Source organism: Ranitomeya imitator, chromosome 5 (genome assembly GCF_032444005.1).
Source record: "Ranitomeya imitator isolate aRanImi1 chromosome 5, aRanImi1.pri, whole genome shotgun sequence".
In the NCBI taxonomy this organism is placed as follows: Eukaryota; Metazoa; Chordata; class Amphibia; order Anura; family Dendrobatidae; genus Ranitomeya; species Ranitomeya imitator.
The window spans coordinates 526,713,232-526,725,858 of record NC_091286.1 but is presented as its reverse complement, the minus strand read 5'-3'; the positions used below and the strand labels follow the sequence as shown (position 1 = coordinate 526,725,858).

At 44.0% G+C, this 12,627-nt stretch overlaps 1 protein-coding gene across 2 annotated transcripts in view; it reads left to right on the top strand.

Moving 5' to 3' along the window:
* RIMS4 (regulating synaptic membrane exocytosis 4) overlaps window positions 1–12,627 on the top strand; it is a 399,908-nt gene that overhangs the window by 205,326 nt on the left and 181,955 nt on the right. For both annotated transcript variants that reach the window (XM_069727572.1, XM_069727571.1), the window contains exon 2: window positions 7,938–8,076. In XM_069727572.1, the coding sequence (XP_069583673.1) occupies window positions 7,938–8,076 (139 nt within the window). The remainder of the gene's footprint in view (window positions 1–7,937; window positions 8,077–12,627) is intronic.

Genomic DNA, 12,627 nt, shown 5'->3' with positions numbered 1-12,627 from the left:
ACCGCAAGCTATTAACGCGCTCATTTTTAAAAATGAGCGCGTTAATTACTTTCAAAGACGTAGCGGCTTGTGATTGGTCGCGGCCACGCGACCAATCACAAGCCGCGACGTCACCGCAAGCTATTAACGCGCTCATTTTTAAAAATGAGCGCGTTAATAGCTTGCGGTGACGTCGCGGCTTGTGATTGGTCGCGTGGCCGCGACCAATCACAAGCCGCTACGTCTTTGAAAGTCATTACCGCGCTCATTTTTAAAAAATGAGCGCATTAAGGACCTGCGAATGACGTCACGGCTTGTGATTGGTCGCGTGGCGGTCACATGGGCGGCCCGCGACCAATCAGAAGCCGGGACGTGATTCTCAGGTCCTAAAAGCGCTGATTTTGAACAAAGAAGCCTGCCGGTTACCCGCGCTGAGTTCAGGGGCCGCCGGAGAGGTAAATATATCAATATTTTTTATTTTAATTCTTTATTTTACACATCCCTTTGGATCCCAGGGCCTGAAGGAGAGTTTCCTCTCCTTCAGACCCTGGGAACCATGAGAATACCTTCCGATACTTGATGTCCCATTGACTTGTATTGGTATCGGATATCGGTATCGGCGATATCCGATATTTTTCGGGTATCGGCCGATACTATCCGATACCGATACTTTCAAGTATCGGACGGTATCGCTCAACAGAGTCAACACTAGTTGCAGCCAATGGCAAGGGAACATTTCAGAGATGGAGGGAAGAATAGATTCAATGAAATTTAAACAAATTCTTGATGCAAACATAACACCATCTGTAAAAAAGCTGAAGTTGAAAAGAGGATGGCTTCTACATATGGATAATGATTCTAAACACACGTCAAAATCCACATGAAATGGATGAAAATCCCTCAAACAAGAATTGAAAGACCCTTGGTTGGCTACAAAAAGCATTTACAAGCTGTGATACTTTCAAAAGGGGGTGCTACTTGTTACTAACCATGCAGTGTGCCCAAACTTTTGCATCGACCCATTTTCCTTTTTGTAATTTTTAAAATGTAAAAGATGAAAAAATATATATTATGTGTGTATATATATATATATATACTAGCTGAAGAGCCCGGCATTGCCTGGGCATAGTAAATATCTGTGGTTAGTTATAGCACCTCACTTCTCTTATTTTCCCATCACGCCTCTCATTTTCCCAATCACATCTTTCATTTTCCCTCTCACATCTCTCATTTTCTCCCTCACACCTCTCATTTTCTCCCTCACTCCTCTCATTCCCCCCTAACACTTGTCATTTCAACCTCACATCTGTCATTTTCTGATCACTCCACTATTTTTCCTCACTCCTCTCATTTTGAACTCACACCTCTTCATTTTTACCTCACACCTCTCATTTTCACCTCATCACCTCAGTATATACATGTTTGTCATCTCCCTTATATATAGTATACATCTGTATGTCATCTCCCCTGTATATAGTATATACCTGCTGTGTGTCATCTCCCCTATATATAGTATATACCTGAATGTCATCTCCTTCTATATATAGTATATACCTGTATGTCATCTCCTCCTGTATATAGTATATACCTGTGTGTCATCTCCCCTGTATATAGTATATATCTGTGCCATCTCCTCCTGTATTTAGTATATACCTGCATGTCATCTTCTATATATAGCATATACCTGTATGTCATCTCCTCCTGTATATAGTATATACCTGCGAGTCATCTCCCCTGTATATAGTATATACCTGTGTGTCATCTCCTCCTGTATATATATGTACCTATATGTCATCTCCTCCTCTATATAGTATATACCTGTGTGTCATCTCCCCTGTATATAGTATATACCTGTGTGTCATCTCCTCCTGTATATAGTATATACCTGTAGGTCATCTGCTCCTGTATATAGTATATACCTGTGTCATCTCCTCCTGTATATAGTATATATCTGTATGTCATCTCCTCCTGTATATATATGTACCTGTATGTCATCTCCTCTATATAGTATATACCTGTGTGTCATCTCTCCTGTATATAGTATATATCTGTGTGTCATCTCCCCTGTATATAGTATATACCTGTGTGTCATCTCCTCCTGTATTAGACCTTGTTCACATGTTATTTGCTCAGTATTTTTACCTCAGTATTTGTAAGCTAAATTGGCAGCCTGATAAATCCCCAGCCAACAGGAAGCCCTCCCCCTGGCAGTATATATTAGCTCACACATACACATAATAGACAGGTCATGTGACTGACAGCTGCCGTGTTTCCTATATGGTACATTTGTTGTAGTTTGTCTGCTTATTAATCAGATGTTTATTTTTGAAGGATAATACCAGACTTGTGTGTGTTTTAGGGCGAGTTTCGTTTGTCAAGTTGTGTGTGTTGAGTTGCGTGTGGCGACATGCATGTAGCGACTTTTGTGAGATGAGTTTTGTGTGGCAACATGCGTGTAGCAACTTTTTGTGTGTCGAGTTGCATGTGACAGGTTGGTGTAGCAAGTTGTGTGCAGCAAGTTTTGCGCATGGCGAGTTTTGCGCGTGGCGAGTTTTATGTGTGGTGCCTTTTGAGTATGTGCAAGTTTTGTGTGAGTCAACTTTTGCATGTGTTGCAACTTTTGTGCATGTGGCAATTTTTCCGCGTGTGCAAGTTTTGCATGTGGCAAGTTTTCCATGAGGTGAGTTTTGCACTTGTGGCGAGTTTTGCAAGAGCCTAGTTTTTGCATGTGGCGAGTTCTGCGCGTTGCGAGTTTTCAGCGGCGACTTTTGTGTTTCGACTTTTATGTGGCGAGGTTGGTGTATTTGTGGTGAAATGTGTGCTGAGGGTAATATGTGTTCAAGCACGTGGTAGTGTGTGGCGCATTTTGTGTGTGTGTTCATATCCCCATGTGTGGTGAGTATCCCATGTCGGGGCCCCACCTTAGCAACTGTACGGTATATACTCTTTGGCTCCATCGCTCTCATTCTTTAAGTCCCCCTTGTTCACATCTGGCAGCTGTCAATTTGCCTCCTACACTTTTCATTTCATTTTTTCCCATTATGTAGATAGGGGCAAACTTGTTTGGTGAATTGGAAAGCGCGGGGTTAAAATTTCACCTCACAACATAGCCTATGACGCTCTCGGGGTCTAGACGTGTGACTGTGCAAAATTTTGTGGCTGTAGCTGCGACGCCTCCAACACTTTTCCTTTCACTTTTTCCCCATTATGTAGATGGGGCAAAATTGTTTGGTGAATTGGAAAGCACGGGGTTAAAATTTCACCTCACAACATAGCCTATGACGATCTCAGGGTCCAGACGTGTGACTGTGCAAAATCTTGTGGCTGTAGCTGCGACGCCTCCAACACTTTTCCTTTCACTTTTTCCCCCATTATGTAGATAGGGGCAAAATTGTTTGGTGAATTGGAACGCGCGGGGTTAAAATTTCGCCTCACAACATAGCCTATGACGCTCTTGGGGTCCAGACGTGTGACTGTGCAAAATTTTGTGGCTGTAGCTGCGACGGTGCAGATGCCAATCCCGGACATACACACATACACACACACATACACACACACACATTCAGCTTTATATATTAGACTAGATGGGTATTTCCTGAAGGAACTACAGATAGTGCTTTGGAATGGTGCCCGGGCTGCCCCTGCAAGAATTTTACACTTGGGTGCCCCTCAGGTGCTGGTTTGGTGGGCAGGGCCCCTCAGGGTCCGATTTGGTGGGCGGGGCCCCTCAGGGTCCGATTTGGTGGGCGGGGCCCCTCAGGGTCCGATTTGGAGGTCGGGGCCCCCCGGCCTCCGATTTGGAGGTCAGGGCCACTCTGGGTCTGATTTAGTGGGCGGGGTCACTCTGGGTCCAATTTGGTGGACGGGGTCACTCTGGGTCACATTTGGTGGGCGGGGTCACTCTGGGTCACATTTGGTAGGCGGGGTCACTCTGGGTCACATTTGGTTGGCGGGGTCACTCTGAGTCACATTTGGTGGGCGGGGTCACTCTGAGTCACATTTGGTGGGTGGGGTCACTATGAGTCACATTTGGTGGGTGGGGTCACTCTGAGTCACATTTGGTGGGTGGGGTCACTCTGGGTCACATTTGGTGGGCGGGGTCACTCTGGGTCACATTTGGTGGGTGGGGTCACTCTGGGTCACATTTGGTGGGCGGGGTCACTCTGGGTCACATTTGGTGGGCGGGGTCACTCTGGGTCACATTTGTGGGCGGGGTCACTCTGGGTCACATTTGGTGGGCGGGGTCACTCTGGGTCACATTTGGTGGGCGGGGTCATTCTGGCTCACATTTGGTGGGCGGGGTCACTCTGGCTCCGATTTGGTGGGCGGGGTCACTCTGGGTCCCATTTGGTGGGCGGGGTCACTCTGGGTCCGATTTGGTGGGCGGGGCCACTCGGGGTCCGATTTGGTGGGCGGGGCCACTCGGGTCCGATTTGGTGGGCTGCGCACCTCAGGTGCCAATTTGGTGCGCGGGTCACTTTAAGAGCTGATATTATCTGGCAAAACTGTGTCCTGGTGGGGTCATGTAGAGTTCGTAGGCGTTGGCATAGTAACTGGATCTGACTTCGCATATCAATGAGCTAATCAGCCAGGTGGCAGTTGGCAGTTATTTTTAAATTGCCTCAGAAATCAGCCATTATACCTTACTAGCTGAAGAGCCCGGCGTTGCCTGGGCATAGTAAATATCTGTGGTTAGTTATAGCACCTCACTTCTCTTATTTTCCCATCACGCCTCTCATTTTCCCAATCACATCTTTCATTTTCCCCCTCACATCTCTCATTTTCTCTCTCACACCTCTCATTTTCTCCCTCACTCCTCTCATTCCCCCCTAACACTTGTCATTTCAACCTCACATCTGTCATTTTCTGATCTCTCCACTATTTTTCCTCACTCCTCTCATTTTGCACTCACACCTTTTCATTTTCACCTCACACCTCTCATTTTCACCTCATCACCTCAGTATATACATGTTTGTCATCTCCCTTATATATAGTATACATCTGTATGTCATCTCCTGTATATAGTATATACCTGTATGTCATCTCCCCTGTATATAGTATATACCTGCTGTGTGTCATCTCCCCTATATATAGTATATACCTGAATGTCATCTCCTTCTATATATAGTATATACCTGTATGTCATCTCCTCCTGTATATAGTATATACCTGTGTGTCATCTCCCCTGTATATAGTATATATCTGAGTGTCATCTCCTCCTACATATAGTATATACCTGCATGTCATCTTCTATATATAGCATATACCTGTATGTCATCTCCTCCTGTATATAGTATATACCTGCGAGTCATCTCCCCTGTATATAGTATATACCTGTGTGTCATCTCCTCCTGTATATATATGTACCTATATGTCATCTCCTCCTCTATATAGTATATACCTGTGTGTCATCTCCCCTGTATATAGTATATACCTGTGTGTCATCTCCTCCTGTATTAGACCTCGTTCACACGTTATTTGCTCAGTATTTTTACCTCAGTATTTGTAAGCTAAATTGGCAGCCTGATAAATCCCCAGCCAACAGGAAGCCCTCCCCCTGGCAGTATATATTAGCTCACACATACACATAATAGACAGGTCATGTGACTGACAGCTGCCGTATTTCCTATATGGTGCAATTGTTGTAGTTTGTCTGCTTATTAATCAGATTTTTATTTTTGAAGGATAATACCAGACTTGTGTGTGTTTTAGGGCGAGTTTCGTTTGTCAAGTTGTGTGTGTTGAGTTGCGTGTGGCGACATGCATGTAGCGACTTTTGTGAGATGAGTTTTGTGTAGCAACATGCGTGTAGCAACTTTTTGTGTGTCGAGTTGCATGTGACAGGTTAATGTAGCAAGTTGTGTGCAGCAAGTTTTGCGCATGGCGAGTTTTGCGCGTTGCGAGTATTATGTGTGGTGCCTTTTGAGTATGTGCAAGTTTTGTGTGAGGCAACTTTTGCATGTGTTGCAACTTTTGTGCATGTGGCAATTTTTCCGCGTGTGCAAGTTTTGCGTGTGGCGAGTTTTTCATAAGGAGAATTTTGCACTTGTGGCGAGTTTTGCAAGAGCCTAGTTTTTGCATGTGGCGAGTTCTGCGCGTGGCGAGTTTTGAGTGGCGACTTTTGTGTTTCGACTTTTATGTGGCGAGGTTGGTGTATTTGTGGTGAAATGTGTGCTGAGGGTGGTATATGTGTTTAAGCACGTGGTAGTGTGTGGCGCATTTTGTGTGTGTTCATATCCCCGTGTGTGGTGAGTATCCCATGTCGAGGCCCCACCTTAGCAACTGTACGGTATATACTCTTTGGCGCCATCGCTCTCATTCTTTAAGTCCCCCTTGTTCACATCTGGCAGCTGTCAATTTGCCTCCTACACTTTTCCTTTCATTTTTTCCCATTATGTAGATAGGGGCAAAATTGTTTGGTGAATTGGAAAGCGCGGGGTTAAAATTTCACCTCACAACATAGCCTATGACGCTCTCAGGGTCCCGACGTGTGACTGTGCAAAATTTTGTTTCTGTAGCTGCGACGCCTCCAACACTTTTCCTTTCACTTTTTTCCCCATTATGTAGATAGGGGCAAAATTGTTTGGTGAATTGGAAAGCGCGGGGTTAAAATTTCGCCTCACAACATAGCCTATGATGCTCTCAGGGTCCCGACGTGTGACTGTGCAAAATTTTGTTTCTGTAGCTGCGACGCCTCCAACACTTTTCCTTTCACTTTTTTCCCCATTATGTAGATAGGGGCAAAATTGTTTGGTGAATTGGAAAGCGCGGGGTTAATATTTCACCTCACAACATAGCCTATGACGCTCTCGGGGTCCAGACGTGTGACTGTGCAAAATTTTGTTTCTGTAGCTGCGACGCCTCCAACACTTTTCCTTTCACTTTTTTCCCCATTATGTAGATAGGGGCAAAATTGTTTGGTGAATTGGAAAGCGCGGGGTTAAAATTTCGCCTCACAACATAGCCTATGATGCTCTCAGGGACCAGACGTGTGACTGTGCAAAATTTTGTGGCTGTAGCTGCGACGCCTCCAACACTTTTCCTTTCACTTTTTCCCCATTATGTAGATAGGGGCAAAATTGTTTGGTGAATTGGAACGCGCGGGGTTAAAATTTCACCTCACAACGTAGCCTATGATGCTCTCAGGGTCCAGACGTGTGACTGTGCAAAATTTTGTTGCTGTAGCTGCGACGCTTCCAACACTTTTCCTTTCACTTTTTTCCCCATTATGTAGATAGGGGCAAAATTGTTTGGTGGATTGGAACGCGCGGGGTTAAAAGTTCACCTCACAATATAGCCTATGACGCTCTCGGGGTCCAGACGTGTGACTGTGCAAAATTTTGTGGCTGTAGCTGCGACGGTGCAGATGCCAATCCCGGATATACACACACACACACACACACACACACACACGCGCGCGCGCACACACACACACACACACACACACACACACACACACACACACACACATTCAGCTTTATATAGTAGATTAGATAGATAGATAGATTGTTTTGCGTAAAATACAAAGGAAATGTGTCGTCTTAATTTTAGCCCTTTTCGAGACCATTTCCTCTTCATCTTGCCTAACTGTTCACAATAACAGTAATTTTGACCAGGGGTGCCCACATTTTTACACGCCACTGTATGTTTGTAATGAAGGAGAAGGTGCTGATTCCTGCTGCTCATAGTTCCGGTAGCATGAATCGCATGACATGGTGCTTTTAACATTTGGGCACTCTTAATAAATGCAAGTGAGGGTCATAAATCCTATATGACTTTAGACACTGTGGACGTAATGGGCTTTGAGATATATAATTTCATTTGGTTATTCAAAGCGATATTTTGCTTGGCTTTACTAGCTAGGGTATTTGATGACAGCACAACTGAATGGTATTGTGGAGCAATACAAAATGTGACATAATAATAGTAATAATAATAATGCTTCTTGTGTCTTTCAGAAGATGGACGCAAGCTTAAAGGTGCTATTCAGCGCAGTACTGAGACTGGGCTTGCTGTCGAGATGCCGAGTCGAACTGTACGCCAAGCAAGCCATGAATCAATAGAGGACAGTATGAACAGCTATGGATCTGAGGGAAAGTAAGTCACCTTTTTTATCTGCTTTCAAAAATATTTGGAAAATATTGGGGAGTGGGGCAAATTGGAGCTAATTCCTTGTATTGTATTGAATAATATTAAAAATTCCGAGTCCTCTGTGGTTGATACCTTTTAATGGCTAACTGAAAAGATGTTAGCCATTAAAAGGTATCAACCACAGAGGACTCCCAATTCCAATTATTATTCTACCTACTGGCTAACACGGTACAAAGATATATATCTTTCTTCTATTGTATTGGTTACTGGTTCCGTTAGGTTTACAGTTGACTGAAGGAAATAGCTAAAATCCTTAACCAGTTCTATCAACAAAAGTTTAGGGGTTGTTTGCACTATATGATGTTTGTCACCCAGCTCCTATAGGTATATCTGACAAATCAGACATCGTGTACTTCAATGAAGTGACCAAATTTCTGAATTTTTTAAATTATGATGAACATGGGAGCAAAATAGGAGCAAAATAGGGTTGAATTTATTAAGATGGGTATTTCATATTCAGGTCTTAATCTAACATGCTCTGGAGTAATATGCCCCTGATTTTTTAAGAAGTGCAATTCTGTTAATTATTTCTGCATATCTCTGCCTGTCAGTTTACCAAAAAGTGAAATCTACATTGGCTATAGGACAGTGGAATTTCGGGGTGTAATTAAGACAATTTCTAGTGTAAATAATAGTTCGATTTTTAGGTTTTGGATGCCCAATCCCTTCTGCTAAACCCCTCTCACCTTTTAAAAAGTATTTAAAGACTAAGAAAATTAAAAACAACAACAACAAAAAAATACAAATTCTGGTGCAAATGAGTAGTTTGACAAAATTTGTGACTTTTCCACCAAAATTCTGACTCACGGGCCTTAATAAATTCTCTCTATGGTTGAGATGCAGCCTAGAAGTGGATGGAAGTCCTACCACTGATTTATATTACCTACTAAAGGTTCTAATGGTTGGTTCCTCTATAACATGACACCTCTAGCCTTCTGTACAGACTGGAGAAACACGTCTGCCATCGTATAAATACAGTGCCATAATAGGGTAAAGGCTATTAGTGGCAAAACATCATCTGATTCATGTTTCCCATGGTTCAGGGAGTATGAATCAGAGGCAAAGTTCCTAGTTGCAATACCTAAAACAACACATGGACAGGTGGGGTAAGAACACAGATGTCTTTCTATTTCTGGACAACCCCTTTAACTTTACATTTTGTAAACTTTGGACATTAGACTCTAGATAAAGATTCTCCTACAAGATTTCCCAGGTCAAGGCTGTAGAAGTAGATATAGGGGTCTGAGATGAAGTTTACAAGCCCATTGTTACACCCGTCTAGCATGCAGACGCTATGACTCGCTGGTGTAAATGTCATTTGGTGAAAATACATGTTTGAATTTTTTTTTTTAACAAATGGAGTATACTTATTTATTAGTTTAATATCTACTTTGCAAAATGTCCAATGAAATTGACTTGGAGCAGAAATAAGTTGTTGCAATGTTCAGGGAGCTAAGTGACATGAAATACCCTCTCTGTGAGCCGATCTGTGATATTAAATAAAATGAAAAGATGTCTTATAAAGGGAAAACGTAGCACTTTCCTACAATTTCACAGCACTTACGTATTTTCAATGTTGCATTAAAATGCATTTCCTACATAGATTTACATTAAAGAGCAATTCCACCTGCTCTGCATATAAATAATATTAGCACCCTGTATACATCCCTGTTTAACGGGTTATTCACCAAAAAACCTTGCTGATCGCTGTAGGTTTCGAGATTGAGGCTTTAGAATACCAAGAATGGGACTTTGCAGCCCCATCCTGAGAGGAGCGGATATATGCACACACTGCCTCTGCTCCATTCATCATCTATGAGACTAGCTGAATGCTGCACTTTGCAGTCTTATAGAAAATAAATGGAGTGGAGGACACGCATGTACATCTCCACTCCTTTCAGGATGGGCCATCAGACTCACGTTATTGGGGTTTTATAGGCCTCATTTTTTTTAATATCCCTTTAGCCATATCGGGTGGGACTTAAAGGGACTTGTCCTGGCTGGTTTTGTGTTTATCAAGTATTTTCTAACAGATAAAAATACAGGAGCTTGTGTTCTTCATTGTATTGTATTCTTCTAACATTTCTCCTGAAATAGATTATTAGACTGGGGCCACGGTCACACATTCAGTATTTGGTGAGTTTTTTACCTCAGTATTTGTAAGCCAAAACCAGGAGTGGAACAATCAGAGGAAAAGTATAATAGAAACACGTCACCACTAGTGATGAGCGAATATACTCGTTGCTCGGGTTTTCCAGAGCACGTTCGGGTGACCTCCGAGTATTTGTGAGTGTTCGGAGATTAAGTTTTCATCGCGGCAGCTGAATGATTTACAGCTACTAGTCAGCTTGAACACACGTGGGGATTCCCTAGCAACCAGGCAACCCCCACATGTAGTCAGCCTGGCTAATAGCTGTAAATCATGCAGCTGAGGCGATGAAAACGTAATCTCAGAACACTAACAAATACTCGGAGGTCACCCGAGCGTGCTCGGGAAAACTCGAGTAACGAGTATATTCGCTCATCACTAGTCACCACTTCTGTATTGATCACCCACTCCTGGTTTGGGCTTACAAATACTGAGGTATAAAACTTACCAAATACTGACCGTGTGAACGTTGCTTGGATTTTGCTATTTCCCTTGTGATTGATGTGTCCTCCTGCACAGTTCTACAGTCTCTAATCAGCGCAGACTGATTTTCATACATTTTTATGAGGAATAACAGAGGAACACCAACGTTTTATAACAAAAAATGGTGCCATAGAATTGTTATTTTATAGGAAATACAAGTACCTGCGAAAACAAACAGGACAGAAAATTGAAATATCTTTTGGAGTCGTCTTTAATTCGGAGAGCGCCATTTGTTTTTATTTGTGTGGAACTTAAATGGAAATTGCTACAATCACCACAGCATTTCCAATCACAGTGGTTGTTACTTTAAAGGCAATGTGTCATCAAAAATTGACCTATTGTTAAAAATCAGTTTTTGTGCATTTATTTATTTTTCAAAAACATTTTTGAAAATTGTTAAATGTGTATTCCGAATATTAATTATTAATGTCAGGCTTAACTATCAATAGCCAATATCCAGCTAACGCCTCCTTCCATAAAGTTTTCTGGCTCCATTGCTAGATAATATGTGAATGAACAGCGACTAAATGAGACAAAACCATGCATTAATTAATGATATTTATTACACAAAAGTCTACAGTTATTATACTATTAAATTACCACTCTAACACCGTATACAATAAAATAACACAATACTAATATACCATTAAATCCGCAATTACCTAATTATGTTTCCCACCCACATTACCTAAAAACCACATACATGATAATTACAGTACACCATACTATCACTTGCTATACCTATGGCGATCAAGGGGTTCATATCAATGCAACAATGAGCTAATAGCAATGATACTTAGCCCAATCTTGAAGGTGAAGCTGCTGGTTTGCTGCCCATTGAGTGATGAAGGATGATGGAGAGGGGAAAGAGATGATAACACTGGCTGAGGGGCTGCGGTATGGAGCAGAGGGGACAGGGTTGAGGGCAGACAGAGGGGCTGCGGCATGGAGTGAAGGGGACATGGCTAAGGGAAGACCGAGGAGCTGAGAGCAGGAGGGGGAGTACAGTGTGGGAGTGGAGAAGGAGAGAGCGGAGAGCAGGGCTGACAGAGGGGCTGATAGCAAGAAGGGGAGTACAGTGCGGGAGTGGAGAAGGAGAGAGCGGAGAGTAGGGCTGACAGAGGTGCTGAGAGCAGGAGGGGGAGTGCAGTGCAGGAGGGGAGAAGGAGAGAGCGGAGAGCATGGCTGACAGAGGTGCTGAGAGCAGGAGGGGGAGTGCAGTGTGGGAGTGGAGAAGGAGAGAGCGGAGAGCAGGGCTGACAGAGGGGCTGAGAGCAGGAGGGGGAGTACAGTGTGGGAGTGGAGAAGGAGAGAGTGGAGAGCAGGGCTGACAGAGGGGCTGAGAGCAAGAGGGGGAGTACAGTGCAGGAGGGGAGAAGGAGAGAGCGGAGAGCATGGCTGACAGAGGTGCTGAGAGCAGGAGGGGGAGTGCAGTGTGGGAGTGGAGAAGGAGAGAGCGGAGAGCAGGGCTGACAGAGGGGCTGAGAGCAGGAGGGGGAGTACAGTGTGGGAGTGGAGAAGGAGAGAGTGGAGAGCAGGGCTGACAGAGGGGCTGAGAGCAAGAGGGGGAGTACAGTGCAGGAGGGGAGAAGGAGAGAGCGGAGAGCATGGCTGACAGAGGGGCTGAGAGCAGGAGGGGGAGTACAGTGCGGGAGTGGAGAAGGAGAGAGCGGAGAGCAGGGCTGACAGAGGGGCTGATAGCAAGAAGGGGAGTACAGTGCGGGAGTGGAGAAGGAGAGAGCGGAGAGTAGGGCTGACAGAGGTGCTGAGAGCAGGAGGGGGAGTGCAGTGTGGGAGTGGAGAAGGAGAGAGCGGAGAGCAGGGCTGACAGAGGGGCTGAGAGCAGGAGGGGGAGTACAGTGTGG